The 19,514-nt window shown below is 39.9% G+C and overlaps 1 protein-coding gene across 12 annotated transcripts in view; it reads right to left on the bottom strand.

The window, feature by feature from the left end:
- ADAM22 (ADAM metallopeptidase domain 22) overlaps positions 1-19,514 on the bottom strand; it is a 211,400-nt gene that overhangs the window by 79,980 nt on the left and 111,906 nt on the right. For all 12 annotated transcript variants that reach the window (XM_050939515.1, XM_050939517.1, XM_050939518.1 and 9 more), the window contains 3 exons: positions 11,244-11,326; positions 4,802-4,865; positions 3,755-3,824 (listed from right to left, as the gene is read on the bottom strand). In XM_050939515.1, coding sequence (XP_050795472.1) covers positions 3,755-3,824; positions 4,802-4,865; positions 11,244-11,326 — 217 coding nt within the window. The remainder of the gene's footprint in view (positions 1-3,754; positions 3,825-4,801; positions 4,866-11,243; positions 11,327-19,514) is intronic.

Genomic DNA, 19,514 nt, shown 5'->3' with positions numbered 1-19,514 from the left:
TATATATCCTACCTATACTTATAATGTAGATCCAGTCCATGTTTTGGTGTCATGCCATCAACTATTAACTTTTGATTGAAAGATTTGTAGGGCCACCAGAAGACAAATGGTAAAATTACAACTTTTTATTGGTGAAATAATAATATCTTACATTTATATAGCATCTCAGCCTACTTTAATAATTTACAAACTATTTAAGGATCATTTCACCTTCCATAAAAATGAAGCCATATTTGGAGTGGAATGTAGCAGCTATGTAACAACACACAGTAATACTTCACAACATTTTACAAGTGAATGGTAATGACAAGAACAAGCATAGCACTTTCCCATCCAAAAGTATCTCAGGAAGAGTACCATGATCAATTGAAATCACAAAAGAAATTAAAATAGAAATAGGGATGTAACAAACCAAGTTTGGAATCTGATCACTATTTTGAAAAAGTCCTGTGAGAACTTTTATGACCACTGAAGATCACAACATCTACTTTGTCTCATCTGAAAAACAGCACCTCCGATGGCATAGTGTCTCTTATCAGCATTCCAGAGCACTGACTGATTTAGTATGGACTCTGAGGAAAAAGTACCACCTACTGAATCACCAGCCTCTTGGAGAACCCTGGATTTTCTCTCTTCAAAGTCTTAATCCTTCACAGTCAGTGACATTTGACAGGTGCATAACATAAGATGTTATACCTACTGGCCATCACGCAGAGGAGTATAATTTATTCTCTAATAATATTTTTTAATTCCCATGGAACAGAAGAATATAAATACGTATGTTGCTACTGATGAGATATCATATCATTTGCTTTGGTTATTACTGATATGAAATCACCCCATTCTGTTAATTTTTGCCTTTCCACTATCAGTGTAAAAGGCTTGTGGTACATCAAAGTACGTTCATAATGCAGCACTGACTGGAAATCGTAAGTTATGCATAGAGCCTACTAGGGATAAGAACAGCAGTGAAAGTGAGGTGGTATGGCATACTGGTAAGAACCCACACTGGCCCGTACGCAGCGCTGCCACAGCAGCGCTTTAATGTCCCTGCCCCTTTTGCCTCCCCCATTGGCAGCCCTGCAGGTACAAGCAGGGCCACCAACAGGGGAGGCAAAAGGGGCAGGGATGTTAAAGTGCTGCTGCGGTAACTCCTTAAGGATGGTCCTTTGCCACGGCAGTGCTTTAATGTTGCTGCGCTCCCCCCCGCCAATCAATGGCCCTACCAGCAGGGCCACTGACGGGGATGGGGGGGGAGGAACATTAAAAAACTGCCACAGCAAAGGACTCTGCACTGCTTTTAACATTCCTGCCCCTTCACCCCCCCCTCGACCACCGATGAGAGGGGGAGGCAAAGGGAGCAGCGGCCCTGGGGCCAGCAATTTAAAATTCAAATCGCCACTGGAGCCCCGGGCGGTGCGGGCCAGGCAGCCTGGAAGTGTTGGTCTGGGGATGCTGGCCCCGCCCCTTCTGCCCAAGGCCCCACCCTTTCTAGAGCTGGCCCTGGCCCTGCACCAGTAAGTGTCTGGAGTTATTTTCACCCCTGGATAAGAACAAATAATTCTGGAATCAAATTAGAAGTTTCTTAGGGCATGTAAATCCACAGTAAAGGTGGGGGAATAGAAAAGAAGAGAAATATTGGCAATATAAAGTACAGGGCAAAGCACTTTTTGTTATAACAACAGTCTTAAAGGACAGGATTAGTGAAATAGTCCTGCTGCAGTAAATTAAAAAGTAAAAAATAAAAATACTACAAGTTAGTAATTTCAAATATATCATATCTGCTAAGGAAACAGACAGAAAAGTTTAAGCGCTGTAAAGCCACTACTTCCAGTTATGATAATATATAAAAATCAGTGAAGATCCAGAGTGAAATCCTGGCTCCATCCAAGTCAATGGAAGTTTTGCCATTGACTTCAGTGGGAACAGGATTTCATGTTAAGTGGTTTATATCTCCAGTCAGCATATGTATATCACACAATGGGAGCTACACATACATTTACAATAAAGGCAAAGGAAAGCTAAATAAATATATAATGGAAATAATGAAAAAATAGTTTTTCATTAGTATAGAATCTGCTGCAGATGCTAAAACTTTCATTGCAAACCTGAAACTGAGGACAGGTTTATAACAATGTAAGTGAACATAGAGAGAGCAGCCAATGGGATAGACAAAGTTTATAACATGTTGTTATGAAACTTGCTAATTATAATTAACCTATTCAGGTATGGGATTCTACCACGCAGTTGCACAAGATTAGTGCCATATGCAGTTTCTCCACTTCGTTAGTAGTCATATACTTAAGTTATTTTCATTAGTATTCCACAATTTGATCAAATGGCAACATTTCCCCATCTCAACCAACACAGAGTTGTGGTGGCAAAACCAGCAAAACTGGATATTTCTGAAACTGCCCCAAATGGAAAGTCTCAATATTTGCAACAAAAGTTTGACACACTTTGAAGGTCAAAGGGCTTTGGGGAAGGTTAAATGATAGATTTCTGATTGCAGAAAAAATGCTTTTCATAGTCATAAAAAATTCAAAATTACATTTATTTTTTTCTCCCAAAGTCTGTGAAAACATAACATTTCACCATTGATAAAGTCCTTTTCCTACAAGACACACAATTCTAGTTCCAAAAGTTCTCATCCTTTACTCATACATTTTGAAACACAGAGCTGCCAACTCAGTAGTCACGCTACCTCTGTCTCTTTCAGAAGCCATCCTCCAGAGTGCTTCCCACACAACGTGCACTTCATTATTAGGTCTCATATTCCATATTCAATGCAACATAGCCCCAGTCCTGAGCGCTACCATACTATAAACTAGGCATCTGCAATTGTCTTGAAGAAATCAGCAGTTTAGTACTGCTGGTCTCATTCCTCCGGGATAAGCCATATACGTAGGAAATTACATTTCCAAACTGATAAACCCTTGACAGAATGGGGATATGCCTTAGAAAAGTTTGAATTTTCAGCTTTGGCTACCTAGGGTGACCAGATGTCCCAATTTTATAGGGACAGGTCCGATTTTTGGGTCTCTCTCTTATATAGGCTCCTATTACCCCCCACCAGCTGTCCTGATTTTTCACACTTGCTGTCTGGTCACCCTATGGATACCAAGCTGTCTTCTCACAATCAACGTTCATTTTTTAAACCTTGTCTAATTCCATACATAATATAAAGTGTTTTTTGAGATGCATCAGTAATACTGTGCACTTCTTTTCCATCTTCAGAGTACTTTACAATTAAGTAAGTAAACTTTATGACACCCTAATGTCATTTAAGATGGAAAGACTGAAGCAGAAATGTTAAGAGTCAGAACTAGGATAAAACTCGGAAAATCCAGTTTTCTAGTCCTACACTCAGACTAGTAGACATTCCTTTATCTCATAGTGGGGGAGGCCACTGATATTCATCAGTCCTCGGTAACTATGGGATTATTTTCATTAACCTTTAGGTTGCCATGACTTTTTATGTAAAGTACATATTGTATGTGTAATGGCAGATAAAGCATTCAGTTCTTCACAGTTTATTTAAAAAATATGAACAATATGAAGATTGAGGTGAGGTTTGAGTTAATAGTTAGGTTTCTCCCTCCCAGCCCCATATGTTTTTTACTTAAGCAGAAAAAGAAAGACTCCAGTAAACAACAGAGAAAGGCCTCAAAGAAGATTAGCAACCAAATATGATAAACAAATGTGGCAAAATAAGACACAAGTTAAAAGAAGAGAGCATTACAAACAATCATACCAGATGGCAGGTCGTCCAAAGGAAATTCAAATAACCTGGATTTGTAAACAGAGTGGAAATGGAAATCCTCCTGAAATAGTAAACAGTAGAATGCATTAAGCCACAATAAAATGAACCATCTCATGAATATTAGGGAGATAGAAACCCTTTTGCATTAGGTACCAAACCAATATGTTGGAGAAATAATGGAACACTGGAGGTTATCAAACCTCAAGGATTCTTCTCCTCCTCTCCCAATTATGATGTGATCATTAAGGCTCTGATTCAGCAAAGCACTTAAGCATGTATTTTACTTTTAACATACAAGTAGGTCCTTTAAAGTCAACGGGTCTAATCACATGCTTAAAGTTAAGCACGTGCTTAAATGTTTTGCTGGATTGGGGTCTAAATTTCCTAAAGTTAAATAATATGAAATGCAAATGGATATGTATATATACGGTTTTAACTGATTTTCAGCACCGACAAATGACCAAGAGGTCATTTTAAAGAAGCTACCAAGGGGTAGCTAAGACATGTGTTATTGGAGGAAAACCATTATTTTATTTTATTATATTATTATTATTGGAGGAAAACTCCTCCTGTTTTCCTGATACTCTGTTTAACTACTGGGAACTCAAATACGAGATGCAATATACTGCCTTTGGTTTGCACCTTTAGAGCAACCAGGGCCGGCTCCAGGCACCTGCTCAGCAAGCAGGTACTTGGGGCAGCCAAGGGGAAGGGGTGGCAAGTCGGGCCCTTCAGCAGCAATTCGGCAGCTGGTCCCTTGGTCCCTCTCAGAGGGAAGGATCTGCCACTGAATTGCCACTGAAGAAGAAAGTGATGCAGTGGAGCTGCCGCCGATCACGATTGCGGCTTTTTTTTTTGCCGCTAGAGGCGGCAAAAACCCTGGAGCCAGCCCTGAGAGCAACAGATCAACTAGCTGCTGAAAGTGGGAGGACAAGGACTCCAGCCCCAAAGCTAGAGGTGCAAGGCTGAGGATGAGGCTTTTTTGTTTTCTGTATCTCTTGTGTATCTGAATACTGGGTTGACTGAAGTTCTACTTACATGTGAAGTGTAGTTTTCTTCTGGCTCAATAAGATAAGTATGATTCCCATCACAGAACATCCCACTGTTAAAGGCAGGAAAAGTGGTAACGTTGAGTAAAGATTTACCAAACATTTATAAAAAGATTAAAACAGTTTAAACAGGTAACCCATGAAGGGGAGGCTATGAACTTGAAATATAACCATTAAAAAAAATAAATTAAAAGCAATTTCAGGTATTATCCCAGTTTCTAAGTCCTCGTGCCAATTTTTGTGATTTTACAACTAACTTTTCCTTTTTTAAAATGTTTTTCCTCTTCCTTGTTGTAGTGATAAAGAGTTAGACACAGAGCGCAGCAGAAACTGACTGACTGACCTAGTTCAGTGTGAACCCCGCTCCCTGGACCAGATTGTTCCTACTTCTGACAGATATTTAAGAGGTCTCTTTACACACTCTGGGAACACATGTATAGCTTGTCATGCCAAAATAAAGTATGAAACTGTATTTTAGAGTATTTTGGAGTATTAGACTCTTAGATTTTAAGCTGTTTGGTGTCATACGGCTGTCTGTCTGCGTGCTCTTACAAGACTCAGCATAATGGGAATACTTTTGAGGTAAACAAAACAAGATTAAGAAACTGAAAAAAAAATCAAGAATAATCATTTTTTCCCCCACACATCAATTTAAGTTCTTTATTTAATTTTTTTGGAAAGGACACAAATAGGTTTTATATAAAACAACATCAACAGAAATATTCCATGAACTGCCAGAGCCAGTGTCCCATGCTATGTTGCCCTTTCATATAGTACGTATTCTAGCATATGGAAAGCTTTCACTAGTTGTTGTGGTATTCCTCATTATACTTACAGGGAACAGCTCTCACACAAGTAAAATCTTCCAAATGGTAGAGGAATTTTAAGGGTGCCAACTATATGCATGTTTGTTGTATATGCTGGAAAATCTATTGCTGTAATTGCTCACATGTGAACAATCACCAATTTCCCAAGCCAGCAAAGGTGGCACATGGTTCAGTTCTAACCACAGGATAGGTTCAAACTTTAAGGGATTCTAAGTGAATGTAGACAGCTTATGGTAAATAAATCACATGGTTGTGCATTACTGTTTACAAGTAAATACATAGCAGTGGTGAAATTCACCACTGTGCAGAGATCTCACATAAGACCTATACATCACTTAAAATTCAGTTTAAATCCTATTTTGAGTTTAAATAGGGTTTAATATTAAGTCTTGCACCAGATTTCTGCACAAAGATGAATTTCACCCTAAAATAAAATGATCTGATACGAAAATATTAATTGACAGTATACTAAAAAGGTACATTTCCTACCCACACCTCCCTTTTCATCTTTATCTAAGTCAGCCTTTTCTTGCATTTTTTTCTTTATTACAGCAGCATGTGTGTTGTTGAGATTAAGTTGTGTCAGCATTTCCTTTCTAATGTGCTTCTTTCAAGGTTTTTTAAGACTAGCTATAAATATGAGCTGTAGGCTGAGATTTGACATATACTATACAACCTGAACAAGGGAGCAAGATTTTTTTTTTTGCCAAGTTTGAGGGAAAAAAACAAAAAAAACACCACATTTCATTCTTTAGGTGACAGAAATGTATACTTGCTTTTGGCTTATGCAAGTCAAAAATGAAATTGATTTTTAAAACATTTTTATAATTAATTTTTGCATTTTTGTCAGTAACATCAGATATGACCTTAACTATACCCAGGGAGCAGCTCTGTTGAGTAAAATTATATCATTTTACTCTGTTGGGGTTTTTTGAGACCTTAACTACATATTAAACTTTTAAACCATTACAGCTTTACATAAACATATCTAATATTTGCCTAAATGTTGTGCATTTACAGGATAAGCCAAATGGCTCCACCGAAGTAATTCTGGATATATATAATATAATATAATATAATATAATATAACTCATATTAGCAGTGGTTATACATACATATTTAATTCAAACGTATTCATCCCTTTGCAAATAACCTGTAAATATTTTGTAGAAATTAACTTGTTCTATGACATTTAAAATAAAAATCCTAGAGGCTGATGAAAGCCTTCATTCTAAGAATAAAATGAGATTTGGGACTCATCCTGCAGATTTTAAGTATGCAAAACTTGCTTTGCAATCAATGGCAAATTTTACATGAGTAAGGTCTGCAGGATTGATTAGTGTGTCAGAATTAGAGGACTTAATTCACATTCTTGGAATAAAGGGCTTCCTGTTTGATTATTTCACCCAGCAGCATGGACCTTGGATCAAGTCAGTATTTGATCAAACCACTCTTTAATAATGGTACATGGTAATAACATATTTACATGTCAAACTACAAACCTTATCCAACTTAAGTCAATGGATGTTTTGCAATAGTCTTCAGCTGAAGCAGTCTATGTATTTGAATCATACACTAATAAAAAAGTTAGATTCAAAGTAGTAGTAAAATACAGACCACTTTTGAAATCTGAATCTTTACTATGTCAAAACAATACACAAACACATTGTAATAACAAACATCTTGTAAATCAATTTGATCTTAAAAAAGCAAGATTTTTAATTTCACCACCAGTGGGCAGCAAATTCATGGCCCAACAAGAAAACTTATCTATATCTACATTACAGGTCTTCAAACACTTATTTTAAATTAAGACTTACTACAGCTTGTCTATAGCTATTCTGATAAGGCCCTTCATTTCCCAAAAATATTTCTATAGTTCTCAAACTGACACCACAGTCCTATAAGCTGCTATGTATGATGGACCCTGTACCCACATACTAATTTCAATTGGGGTGACGAAGGAGTCTGCCTATGTAAAAGAGCTTGCAGGATCATGACCTAAGAACATATCTGAATGTTTAAAATGTTATTACATTAGAAGAGATCATTACTCAATAATCGATCATCCATTATTAAGAATCAGTGTGCTTTATGCTTTACAGTACGTAAAAGAATATATGGTTCTCTTTCAAGGAGCCTGTATAGTAATAAAAATGCATTAAAATACAGATTAATAAGAATATATTATTAAGCACAATCTTTGAAAGAGATTCAATATTGTATTCCTACACTCCAACATACCCAACAGGTAATAGATATGTTTACATCACTTGACTGCAATGAAGAAAACAAAATGAAAATGGGAAGCTATTTGCATTTATTTCTATATTCTTCTGTAAGAAACATGAACCCAAGAGCTAAATTTAAGAAGAAATGTGGACACTAGAAATCCTAATAATGAGTGTGGTTTTTTCAAAATGTTATATTTTTGTTTGAATCTCTGCATTAACCCACTGTAGCCTACTGGAAATCCCAAATAAAAACTTGGCTAATTAGGAGTTAAGGCCAGAGAAGTATATTGCTTCTTCAATGCAACTACCAAAAAGAAAGGAAATTCAGAAATATGAGGATTCCACCATTGAACCCACTACCGTATTAATTTACCAAATGAGAGATAGACATCCCTAAAAAGAACGCAGGCATTAATAGATAAAGAAATCACAAGATAAAGTTAAATCAACAATTCTGGCATTAACCTTGGCACCTGATCTACACCCACCCACCGATAATATAGCTGTTATAGGCTAGGACCTGGAGGATGTATTAAACAGAGGAAAAGGCTTGAATTAATACTTGCCTGGACATGGAGAACATGGAGCTTATTGCTCCTTTAGAGGCATCTTCTCCAGCTGTTACAACTCATAAAGTTCACCAAAGAACCAGCCCTACAGACCTTATTAAATGGTAATAGCCCCCAGTTTCCTCTGCTCCAGAGAAATACTCCAGATCTTGGTTGGAGCTAATGAAATTAAACGCCAGCGTGAATCAGCAGTACTTCTTCAGTATTTGAGATCTACTCATGAAAAGCACTATAGAAAAGATGATACAGATTATGACGATGATGCAGTGTTGCAGCACGTGATCTTAACATGATTTATTAGAGAAACACTGCATTCTCATATATTGGGCCTGGAACACTCCAACCTATTATATTGTTTCAAACTGTCCCTGCCTATTGTGAAATAGGAATCTGTTGATCTTTGTTGCTGTCATAAACAGATAAGGGTTAATGTCTCTTTTACCTGTAAAGGGTTAAGAAGCTCAGTGAACCTGGCTGACACCTGACCAGAGGACCAATAGGGGGGACAAGATACTTTCAAATCTTGGTGGAGGGAAGTCTTTGTTTGTGCTTTTTGTTTTGTTCGTTGTTCGCTCTTGGGTCTAAGAGGGACCAGACGTACACTCAGGCTTTCCCAATCTTTTTGAATCAGTCTTTCATGTTTCAAAATAGTAAGTATAGCCAGGCAAGGCGGATTAGTCTTATGTTTGTTTCCTCAACTTGTAAATGGTATTTTTGCTGGAAGGATTTTTACCTCTGTTTGCTGTAACTTTGAATCTCAGGCTGGGGCGGGGGCGGTCCCTCTAGTCTATATGAATCTGAGTACCCTGTAAAGCATTTTCCATCCTGATCTTACAGAGATAATTTTTATCTTTTATTTCTTTAATTAAAAGCTTTCTTTTTAAGAACCTGATCGATTTTTCCTTGTTTTAAAATCCAAGGGATTGAGTCTGCACTCACCAGGGATTGGTTGGGGGAATGGAGGGGGGATGGTTAATTCCTCTTTGTTTTAAGATCCAAGGAGTTTGGATCTGTGTAAGCCTCTCAAGGCAACCCAGGGAGGGGAGAGTCTGGGGGGAAAAGGAGGGGGATGGTTAATTTCTCCTTGTTTTAAGACCCAAGGGGGTTGGGTCTTCGGTTCCCCAGGGAAGGTTTGGGGGGAACAGAAAGTGTGCCAGACGCTAACTTCTGGCTGGTGGCAGCGTACCAAATTTAAGCTAGTAATTAAGCTTAAAAGTAATCATGCAAGTCCCCACTTCTTGAACTCTAAAGTTCAAAGTGGGGGAATAAACCCTTGACAGTTGCTGATATATGTATACAGTTTCTTGAAGATTCCTCCCTAAAAGGAAAAAAAGAGATGTACCTAAGAGATCTGAACAAAAAAGGAAAAGGTAACAACTCTTCATCATCCTAGTCATGTAGCTGCATTAGAAGGTACCAACACTGATAATTAAGCACTGAGAGAATACAGAGCAGTGAGAGGGTTTCATCCTGAAGAACAACGCACCAAATAAAGGCCAGAAAGGAATTTTTGCAGTCTCTTTTTCCCTTTCTCCCTTAGCCCCTGAGAGTTAACAGGGGTCGTGGACTGCAATCCAAGACCTAATGGATCACAACTAATGGAAGTCATGCAGTTAAATCTCTGCAGACTGCACTAAAACGCTACTATTTTTAGATTCACCTTCAGCACAGAACCTGAAGTCAGATTTCTTGGGTTAATCCTTACTCCTAAATCTTGATTACAAAAGAGATAAAAGCATTATGGTACAAACTATCAGACAGAAAACTGCAATGATGCTAAATAAGAACAAAACCCAACAAATTTATCTAAAAGAAACTAATGGAAAATATAGAAGTCTGATACGGAATTTATAGAACTATTGGAGAAGGAAAAGGATCGAATCAATGAAAATCCTCATCAATATGTGCCTGCCTTTCAGTGAAGCAGGAGGGAAGAGAGAAGTATACGGTAATTGTTGAGTGTTCCTATTTATAGACCATTCATCACATGACCCTTCAAGCAATGTCTGACCTCAATATCAGGGAGATCTTGTAATTCCCAATGAAGTCACCTGAAGCTGCAGTTCCTTAGTACCTCTGAAAATCAGGCCAGGAATCTTTTTGAACTGGTCCAAAACTATGATACAAAGAGGGGCTATGTATGATTTTTGTATAGGTGTTTGAGATCCTCAAATGGACGGTGCTATTAAGTACAACATATTGTTAAAATAATGCAAAGTTTTCAATTTGCCATGTAAGGGCCACTCTTTTCCTTCAGATTTACAAATATATTGCCATATATGTAAAGTACAGATCATTAGGTAAATATCTAAGATCAGTGTCTCTGTGAAAGAAAAGAAAAATGACTAAAAATCCCCCACTTCTCTGTCTCAGTTTTGTTTCGTAAATGGGGTCAGAACAGATGAGAAATATGCGATCTACTCATTGTTGTAATCAGGAAAGAGCAAAGCATATTTTGAAACAGTTAAAGAGTAACATTTAGAAAGGGGTTTTTTTCCCTCTAGGAAAGGAATATTTTGGGTTGCTCTCACCCTTGCTTATTTATTTGTAAGTTAGTTTTAACTTGAAAAAATGGGTCTGTTACACAATACCAGTGTGTTTATGTGCTTAATAAAAACCAACTCAGGCACTCTGTAAACTACTTGTAAAAATCCAAGATTTCTTTATAGATTCAATAATTTGTGAGGGAGAGTAAGATGTTTAACATTTTGCTGCAATTAGTAATTCTTTTACTATAAAATTTGTACTTGTTTTAAGAAATTACATACAACCCATTAACAAAATAACCTGGGAAAACTTACTGAAGTCCATGGCATGTTGACAAGGCAACAAATGATTCTGAGTTTCCTCGGATTTGGCCCTGGTAATAGCAATGCTCTCCTCCCTGCAATTGAAAATAGAAACGGTGAATCCATCATGTCGCACAATATCATACACATGTCCTGTCAAACATGGCTTGTGCCATGACTATGTTGCCATGCCTACCGGCATGGTGCCCACAATTCAGAGTCATTCAGTGTACAGAGAAAACCACAGAGGACATTCTTATCAAATAGGTCAAAGAGAATTAGTCATAAGTGTCCCAAGTGCTCTGAATTTAAAGGAAACATGGTGTCTAATCAAATGATAAAAGAGTGCAATGAAAATTAACACTGGTCTTTTCTTTCCTGTAAGTAGTGCATATACCACACCTGCCAAATCCTGCAGTCTTTTACTTAACAAAACTGCCACTGAAGTCAGGGAAAGTTTTGCCTTAGTCAGGTCTTCAGGATTGGATCTTATGTCTGTCTAGCCATATGTATCTCCAATGAACCCATCACTGTACAATATAGGCACTATATACAAAATATGAATAACCTCATTTCTGCCTGAAAAAGTCTTCTACATCTTCCATCATTATTCCCATTAGACTCAAATTTAATTGCTGATTCCTAGGAGAAACTCACTCAGGTCATTATGCTGTTTTGTTGTTGGTCGACGGTTAACTTAAAGAGAGGGGCCTTAAATGCAATAACACTAGAGCTCATCCTAATTTCTTGTGGCAAACATGCCCTCTCCCCACAACTAAGAACAACCTGCCCCACCAGGCGAGCAAATATTTAAGTGTATTTACTGAGATGGAAAGCATGATTATTCATCTTTGTGAGCTGGCAATCACTTGGGTGATAGTGATGCAGAGCCATAAGCCAAAATTGCTGTTCATACTTACAGTGTGAAATTAAATGCTCTCAGAGTCTACCCTTCAAAAGTACATTTATAACAGCTGTTTCACCAACACTAAATTAACTGAAGTTAAAAAATAAAACAAGAGTATGTTAGTAGCTTTTGGGATGTGACAAGGAAATCCCCTTTTGTTTTCTATAGGATCATACTATGAATTTCAAAAGGGACAAGTGACTTTTTGGAAAGCAGTCCCCTGGAGTTTGAGCACCAAAAATCACTAGTCCCTTTTGACATTCTTCTCCTTCATGTTTTTTCAGCTGACACAGGGACTTTGATGCCATTGTATAGACACTTAGAAATGTACTGTACCATGAATCTGAGGTAGTGCTCAGATACTATGATGATGGCTGTCACAGGAAAAAAACCCTAATATATGATTAGAGAGATTGAAGGCCTACTAATATCTGGCTTGTTGTTGCTTCATTTTACAAAGCGTATCCTTCTGGCAAATTTTCAATTAGAATCATAGAACCATAGAGTTAGAAGGGACCGCAACAGTTATCTAGTCTAACCCCCTGCCAAGATACAGGATTTGCTGTGTCTAAACCACCCAAGATAGATGGCTATCCCATCTCCTTTTGAAAACCTCCACTGAAGAAGCTTCCATGACCTCCTTAGGCAGTCTGTTTCATTGTCCTACTGTTTTTACAGTTAGGAGTTTTTTCTTGCGGCGTAATCTAAAACTGCTATGCTATAGTTTGAACCATTGCCTCTGGTCCTGACCTCTGTGGCAAGAGAGAACAACTTTTCTCCATCTTTTTTATGGCAGTGTAGCAGGGTGGTCATCCTGCTCCTGCCCTTAAGGGCTTAAAACAGCCCTGGGAAAGGACTGAGGCAGGGGAAAATCTAGGCTGATTGGGGGAAGCAGCCACAGTTGGGACCATGCCCCAATCAGACCACAGCTGGCCCTGTAAGAGGTCCAACCCCCCTTGCCAATGTTGAATGGTTTACAGACTGCCATCTGCCCCAGTGAGTGGGGTTAAATGGAGACTGGCAGTAGCCACTGAGGCAAGGTGGGGATAGGGGGTTGGGGGTTCCCCTGGGAGGGGAGAGCCAGAGTGAGGGGGTATTGTTGGGGGCAGAACCCCAGGGCAAAGGGTACCATGGTGTGGGAAGGGCACGGGACCAGAGGCAGGCGAGACACCAGCCTGCAGAGGGCACTCTGAGCTGGAAAGGGCTAATTCCCTGGACAACCAGCAGGAGGCGCCGGGCTGATGAGTCGTCACCCCACCAGAGGCAGCCTTTCAAGTATTTGAAAACCACAATCATGTCTCCCCTTAATCTCCTCTTTTCCAAACTAAACACACCCAGTTCCTTCAGCCTTTGCTCATATGGCTTGCATTCCATCCCTTCGATCATCTTTGTTGCTCACCTCTGGATCATTTCCAGTTTCTCTTCACCCTTTCTATACATTGCTGACCAAAATTGGACACAGTACTCCAGCTGAGGCCTAACCAGTGACGAATAGAGCAGTACTATCACCTCCTGTGACTTGCATGCTATGCCTCTGCTAATGCAACCTAAAATTGCATTTGCTTTTTTTGCAGCAGCATCGCACTGCTGATTCATGCTGAGGTTGTAATCCTTCTCAGCAGTGCTGCTGCCAAGCCAGTTATCCCCCATTTTGTATTTGTGCATTTGGTTTTTCTTCCCTAAGTAGCACCTTACATTTGTCATTGTTGAATTTCATTTTGTTGTCTATAGCCCAGTTCTCCAATTTATTAAGATCCTTCTAAATTTTAGCTCTACCCTCCAAAGTGTTGGCAAATCTCCCTAGCTTTCTGTCACCTGCAAATTTGATTAGTATGCACTCTATTCCTACATCCAGGTCATTAATAATAAATAATAATGTACTTATATAACTTACAATAATAATTAACAACATACTTTTAAGTTGCATCACAATTTTATTTCCTGCCTATTTATCTGCTCTTATATTTTATTGTGTCACCTTTCACTCTCTCCACTTCACTGACAGAAGCAGCCTTCACTGCTTGTACACACCTCTCACACCTCTATGTTTTCCTCCAGGCTCCCCTTTTACATGTTCCCTGAATTAATCTGTAAAGACACTAGCCTTCCCCAAAAAACCCCTCCCCAGGATTCACTTCTACCAAGATGTCTACAGGAAACTGCCAACTGATTATATCTAGATACATGGTCAGGAGGGACTGCTGATATCTATCTTATTTATTTCTTACAGTTTATTATAAGAATAAAATGTACCTGACTCAAAACCATCTAGTTGTGCACATCTGGCCTATGTAAACATATGCTTTTCTTATTGTCTTGTGGCACCTTAAAGACTTCTGCTCCAGTACATCTGTTAGTCTTTAAGGTGCCACGGGACTCTTTGTTGCTTTTTACAGATCCAGACTAACACGGCTACCCCCTGATGCTTTTCTTACTGTTTGCCTCATTCTGCCTTACTCCTTCCAATGATTTATTACAGCCATTCACTTGTTGCATTTTTTTCTTTATTAGATGCAGTAAACTCTTAGAGGCAGGAATTGTCTTTTCCTTTGTCTGTTAACAGTGTTTAGTTCAATAGGGCCCGGGTCGTCATCTTGGTTTTGGCCTCTAGGCACCACCATAATACATGTAATAAAAATTACCCTGAGAAGTTCATGTCAAAAGAAATGATCAGCTAGATGGATTTTCTAAAGACTGTATCCTATGGCATTTAAAAGATTTTTTACCATATAATTTTTGTAACAAAGCATTACAGGAACATGTGAGTGGGTGTGAGAATAATACTGGAAAGATGATTGATTGAATCAAATGGATTCTAACTACCTCTGGAAGAAATTTGGGGTAATTAGTCAAGACTAGCTTATCCTCATACAATGTAGTGTAATGTGTATCTGCACTAGTGCCTGAGGCTCACTTATGCTGCAAAATGAAATCTGTGTAACCAGGAAAAACGTTTTTCATCCAAAAACTCTGAGCCAGCATGAATCATATGGCTCAAAAAAGGGTTTTGATCTCCTTAATAAGGATCAAATAAATGCCCCATGATAGCACTCCCAGCTTTTTCATAGCTTTTCAGTTAAATTATCCCATAACATACATGTGGAAGAAATAATTTTTCTATCTACTAATCTGGAAAAGATAGAAATAAACAGACTTACAGGTGTTGTCTGGCAAGAACATACCTTGGAGATTCTACTCTATTTAATTAAATCAAATCAGTTAATGTTGCAATTTACCCATGATCACACAAATTCTGGCAGAGCCAAGAATAAAACTCAGATGTCTTCACTCCCATGCCCATATTTTTTACCACTATGGAACATTCTGGCTTACATGTTGGCATGTGAGTGCAACTTTAGTATGGGCTCATGTCTTCCTTTCTGAGACAATCTAGCAGGTCAAAAGGAATCTAGGCAGATCTACACGTGTATCTGGAAATATTTGTTGTCTGTGTGTCTCTGGTGCACTAAAAAAATCTGTGTTTGTGAACCAAACATCTTGCCTTAAGGATTCTCTTAAACTAGGATCTCAGAGCCTGTCACAGTCTCACCTAATCAGACCGACAAACAGAAAAGAGATGATGACAAAATGGAACCCTGTGGCACCCTGCACCTGAAAGCCTACAGGGAGCAAATGCCTGCTGAGGAAATTCCTGAAGTCCCAGAGCTGTCTGATCAATAACCTTTTTCAAAAAGGAAAATTAACAGCCTTGGCAATTAGAGTTCAGTACGCAGTGGCAAGAGATTATTTTTCTTAATCAAAGATACACCTGTTCCCTGTTTAAAGGCAGCAACAATACCACCCTGCTGTCTAAAAGGGAAACATTAATAACCCTCACCAGTAAACCAAATTTCTCCACAAATCTTCATCAACCAGGTTGGAGAAGGGTCTAGTTCACAGTTCTCTCAATGTATCAAGAACATCAGCTAGTAAATCAGAGTGGAATTTAGCAGCATTTCTCACTTCCTGCTAGAACATTATGATGTTCGTCAGGTCAGTCTGGAGCCAGTAGATCTTATTAGAAAATTAGGTTGAAAATTCTTCACAGTGAGAAAATGTGAATTCTGTTACAGTGCCTGTTACATCCTGCCTCCCCGTCTGAACATTTCTGCTGGAAGAGTCTTGTCTAATGCTATGGTGAAGAAAAAGTACAACTGTTTTTTGTCTTTTCCACATGAATGTAACCACTTCCCAGGTTGTAATCAATGTAGTTCAGAACAAGCTCTCTGCTAGAGGTACTTTGTTCTTCTCCTTTGCTGCTTCAATCAGATGCTGGTCCTCTGTGTTGACCCATCAAGGTCACCTGTAAGGACAATGCAGCAGGCAGGGCCGGCTCCAGGCACCAGTGCAGGAAGCAGGTGCTTGGGGTGGCCAACGGAAAGAGGCGGCAAGTCCGGGTATTCGGTGGCAATTCGGCAGCGGGTCCCTCAGTCCCTTTCGGAGCAATGGACCCACCACCGAACTGCCGCCAATAAATGAAGCGGCGTGCGCTGCCATTGAAATGCTGCCAATCGCGGCTTTTTTTTTTCTTCGCTGCTTGGGGCGGCAAAAAAGCCTGAGCCGGCCCCGGCAGCAGGCTGTGGCAGTTAATTGTTGTTGGTAATAAAGGCTGCCATAATATTCTGCAGAAGCCATCAGAATGGTGCAATGGCAGGATCCATTCAGACAGATCAGCCACCTGGATAGGAGTGAGGATATGCCCAAACATCAGCCTTTATGCATAATCTGCTATTACCTCTGGTCAGATACTGCTCACAGAATTACGAACTACTGTCAGCTGAGCCCATGGCATGCCAGCTTGCTACAGCCATCTCTTTGCCAATCTCTTAGCTTCATGCCAGTCAGAGTATTCTGTTTTTTAGAGAGACAGTGTGGGAGAGGGTAATATCTTTTATTGGACCAACTCCTGTTGGTGAGAGAGACAAGCGTTCAAGCTATACAGAGCTCTTCTTCAGGTCTCTGTTTTCTGGCAGTCATGGCTCTGAGGCCTACCAACAGCTAGAGTGGCAACTGCTTCTGGAAAACAAGTAGGCCATAGTACTAGCAGTGAAAGGAACACGGGGGGGGGGGGGGGGAATCTATCCCCAGCCCTTTTAGAAATAAATATCAAAAGGAACATGAGTAGTACATTAACCAATATTCACAAAGTAAGGAAAAAATAAGGAGTAAAAAATAAGAAACGGACAGCCAAACTGTACTCAAGAGGCTAATCCTTAGTAATCAACTTAGATTCCCCTCCACAGCTTCAATGGAAAGAGTATTTACAATGGTTATCTGCTATTTTTACTCCTCAGCAATATTAGGAAGCTAAGGACTCCCAGCCATCTGCTTGCAACAGCTCTCATTTTCAAAATACTCCAGTGAGCAGTTCCAAAAAGCATTCCCTTCAACCAGGAGAGGTATAGTCATTAATACACAGCATTACTGGGCTCAAAAATGCATGACCTCCCTATCCTGAATTCCTGTGCACTAATATTTTAACACTCAGTAGTCCAAAGGAGAGGAAAGGGTCCTCTACCTCTGTTCCTAGTGATAGAGTGCCCCTTTCTTTACAGAGGAGAGCTCCTAAAGGACCAGCTAACAATTGCTCTATTATCTGTGACCAGCTAGCGAATGATTAGCCTTTCTAAAGTGCCAGCCATTGCAGGGTCATTGGGTTTACAATTGTTGCCCTCTAGTAAGTAGCTAGTTCTACCTCCAAATTCTTGAGGTTTCCACAAAGTTTAATCCAACACCAGCTGCAAGGTAATGTGCCTTTCAGATATCTACACAGTTCCCAATTGTTTAAATTTTTACAAAGGGAAATCAATATTGGCCATGAAGAATAAGACTGAAAAAAAGTTCCAGGAAATTTTATTTTCTTCTTAAAATAGGTTATGGACTTTTCAAACGAGACTGGAAGCTAAGCATTTATCATAGGTAATAACATAATTTGAAGTCAAAGTGCAGCAGTGAGTGACTCTAGGGGCTGGTCTACACTACGGGGGAAAATCCATCTCAGATACGCAACTTCAGCTACGTGAATAACGTAGCTGAAGTCGAAGTATCTAAGATCGAATTACTCACCATCCTCACGGCGCGACATCGATGTCCACGGCTCCCCATGTCGACTCCACAACTCCGTTGGGGTTGGTGGAGTTCCGGAATCGATATAAGCATGTTCTGGGATCGATATATCATGTCTAGATGAGACGCGATATATCGATCCCCGAGCAATTGATTGCTACCTGTCGATACGGCGGGTAGTGAAGACATAGCCTAGGACAGAGTTTTAGAACCATTAAAGATACAGCATCATTATTACCACTGAAGCTCTCCCTGTTGGCAGCACTCTTTTAAAAGATAAGTATACTCTTTTAAAAGTACATAAAAATACACAGTTGCACCAACGGTCCATATTGTACATGGTTTATGACTGATGCTTTCAACACCAGGCATCTGCTATTGGACTAGATCTTTGGATTCAAATGAGGTCTTGTGTCTACTGTCAAAAAGCTGCAGATACCATTCTCTGCATTCAGCTTGACAGCGTGTCAGGCTAGCTCTTTAGTCAGCACACTGCCATCTGGCCGGGGAACTGCACTAGCATCTGGTGGGGAAGTAGCCTCTTGACTCACTGTCATTCAAGGTCAGAGAAAATGGTTTTAAGTAGCACCTGCCTAAAGCAGACTGGGCAGAGGAGAACAGGCTATTTACAGCCTCCTTCCTATCCTATCATCTGTAGGGTGGCTAGTGCCACAGATGTTGCTAGCTTCACAGAGTTCCTGCACTTGGATGATCACAAGACCATCACACTGTGCCAGGTTCCTATGCCTCTGAATGTAGGAAAGAAGGAATGAGCACTTCAAGGCACAACATGAGAGGATCTTTGTGCCTCCCTTCATGACTCTTGTGCTCCAGCACAACAGCCAGGCACAACCCAACCCTAAGGGCATGCCTACGCTGCACACATCTTTCCACAGCTTATAGGGAATGTGCACGGATAGTGTCCCTAGCATGGGTATAAATACAAGTGTAGATGGTGAGGCATGGCTTAGGCGAGTAAAGACACGCCTGAAGGGTGTGGGTATGTACTCAACCACCTACTCACCCAAGCTGTGCCACCTCACCTACAATGCTGTTTTTGCAGTGCAGGTTCCCACTGCCTTCCAGCTGCTGGAGCCCTTCCTCCCTGCAGGGAGAGACTCTGCGGAAAGGTTCTGGAAGTGGGAAGGTCTCAGTGCAGTGAAAGGCTTCGGCAGCAGAGAGCTGCCTCCACATCCCACCCGAGTCTTTCACTGTTACTTGTAGCTACACACCACAGCGTGGATGCAACTTGCTTTTCGCTGTGGCGTGTAGCTACACATGCCCTACACACTGCCACCAGTGGTGTGTAG

This window comes from Gopherus flavomarginatus, chromosome 2 (assembly GCF_025201925.1).
Source record: "Gopherus flavomarginatus isolate rGopFla2 chromosome 2, rGopFla2.mat.asm, whole genome shotgun sequence".
In the NCBI taxonomy this organism is placed as follows: Eukaryota; Metazoa; Chordata; order Testudines; family Testudinidae; genus Gopherus; species Gopherus flavomarginatus.
The sequence above is the reverse complement of the archived record's forward strand: the minus strand, read 5'-3'. Positions and strand labels throughout refer to the sequence as shown.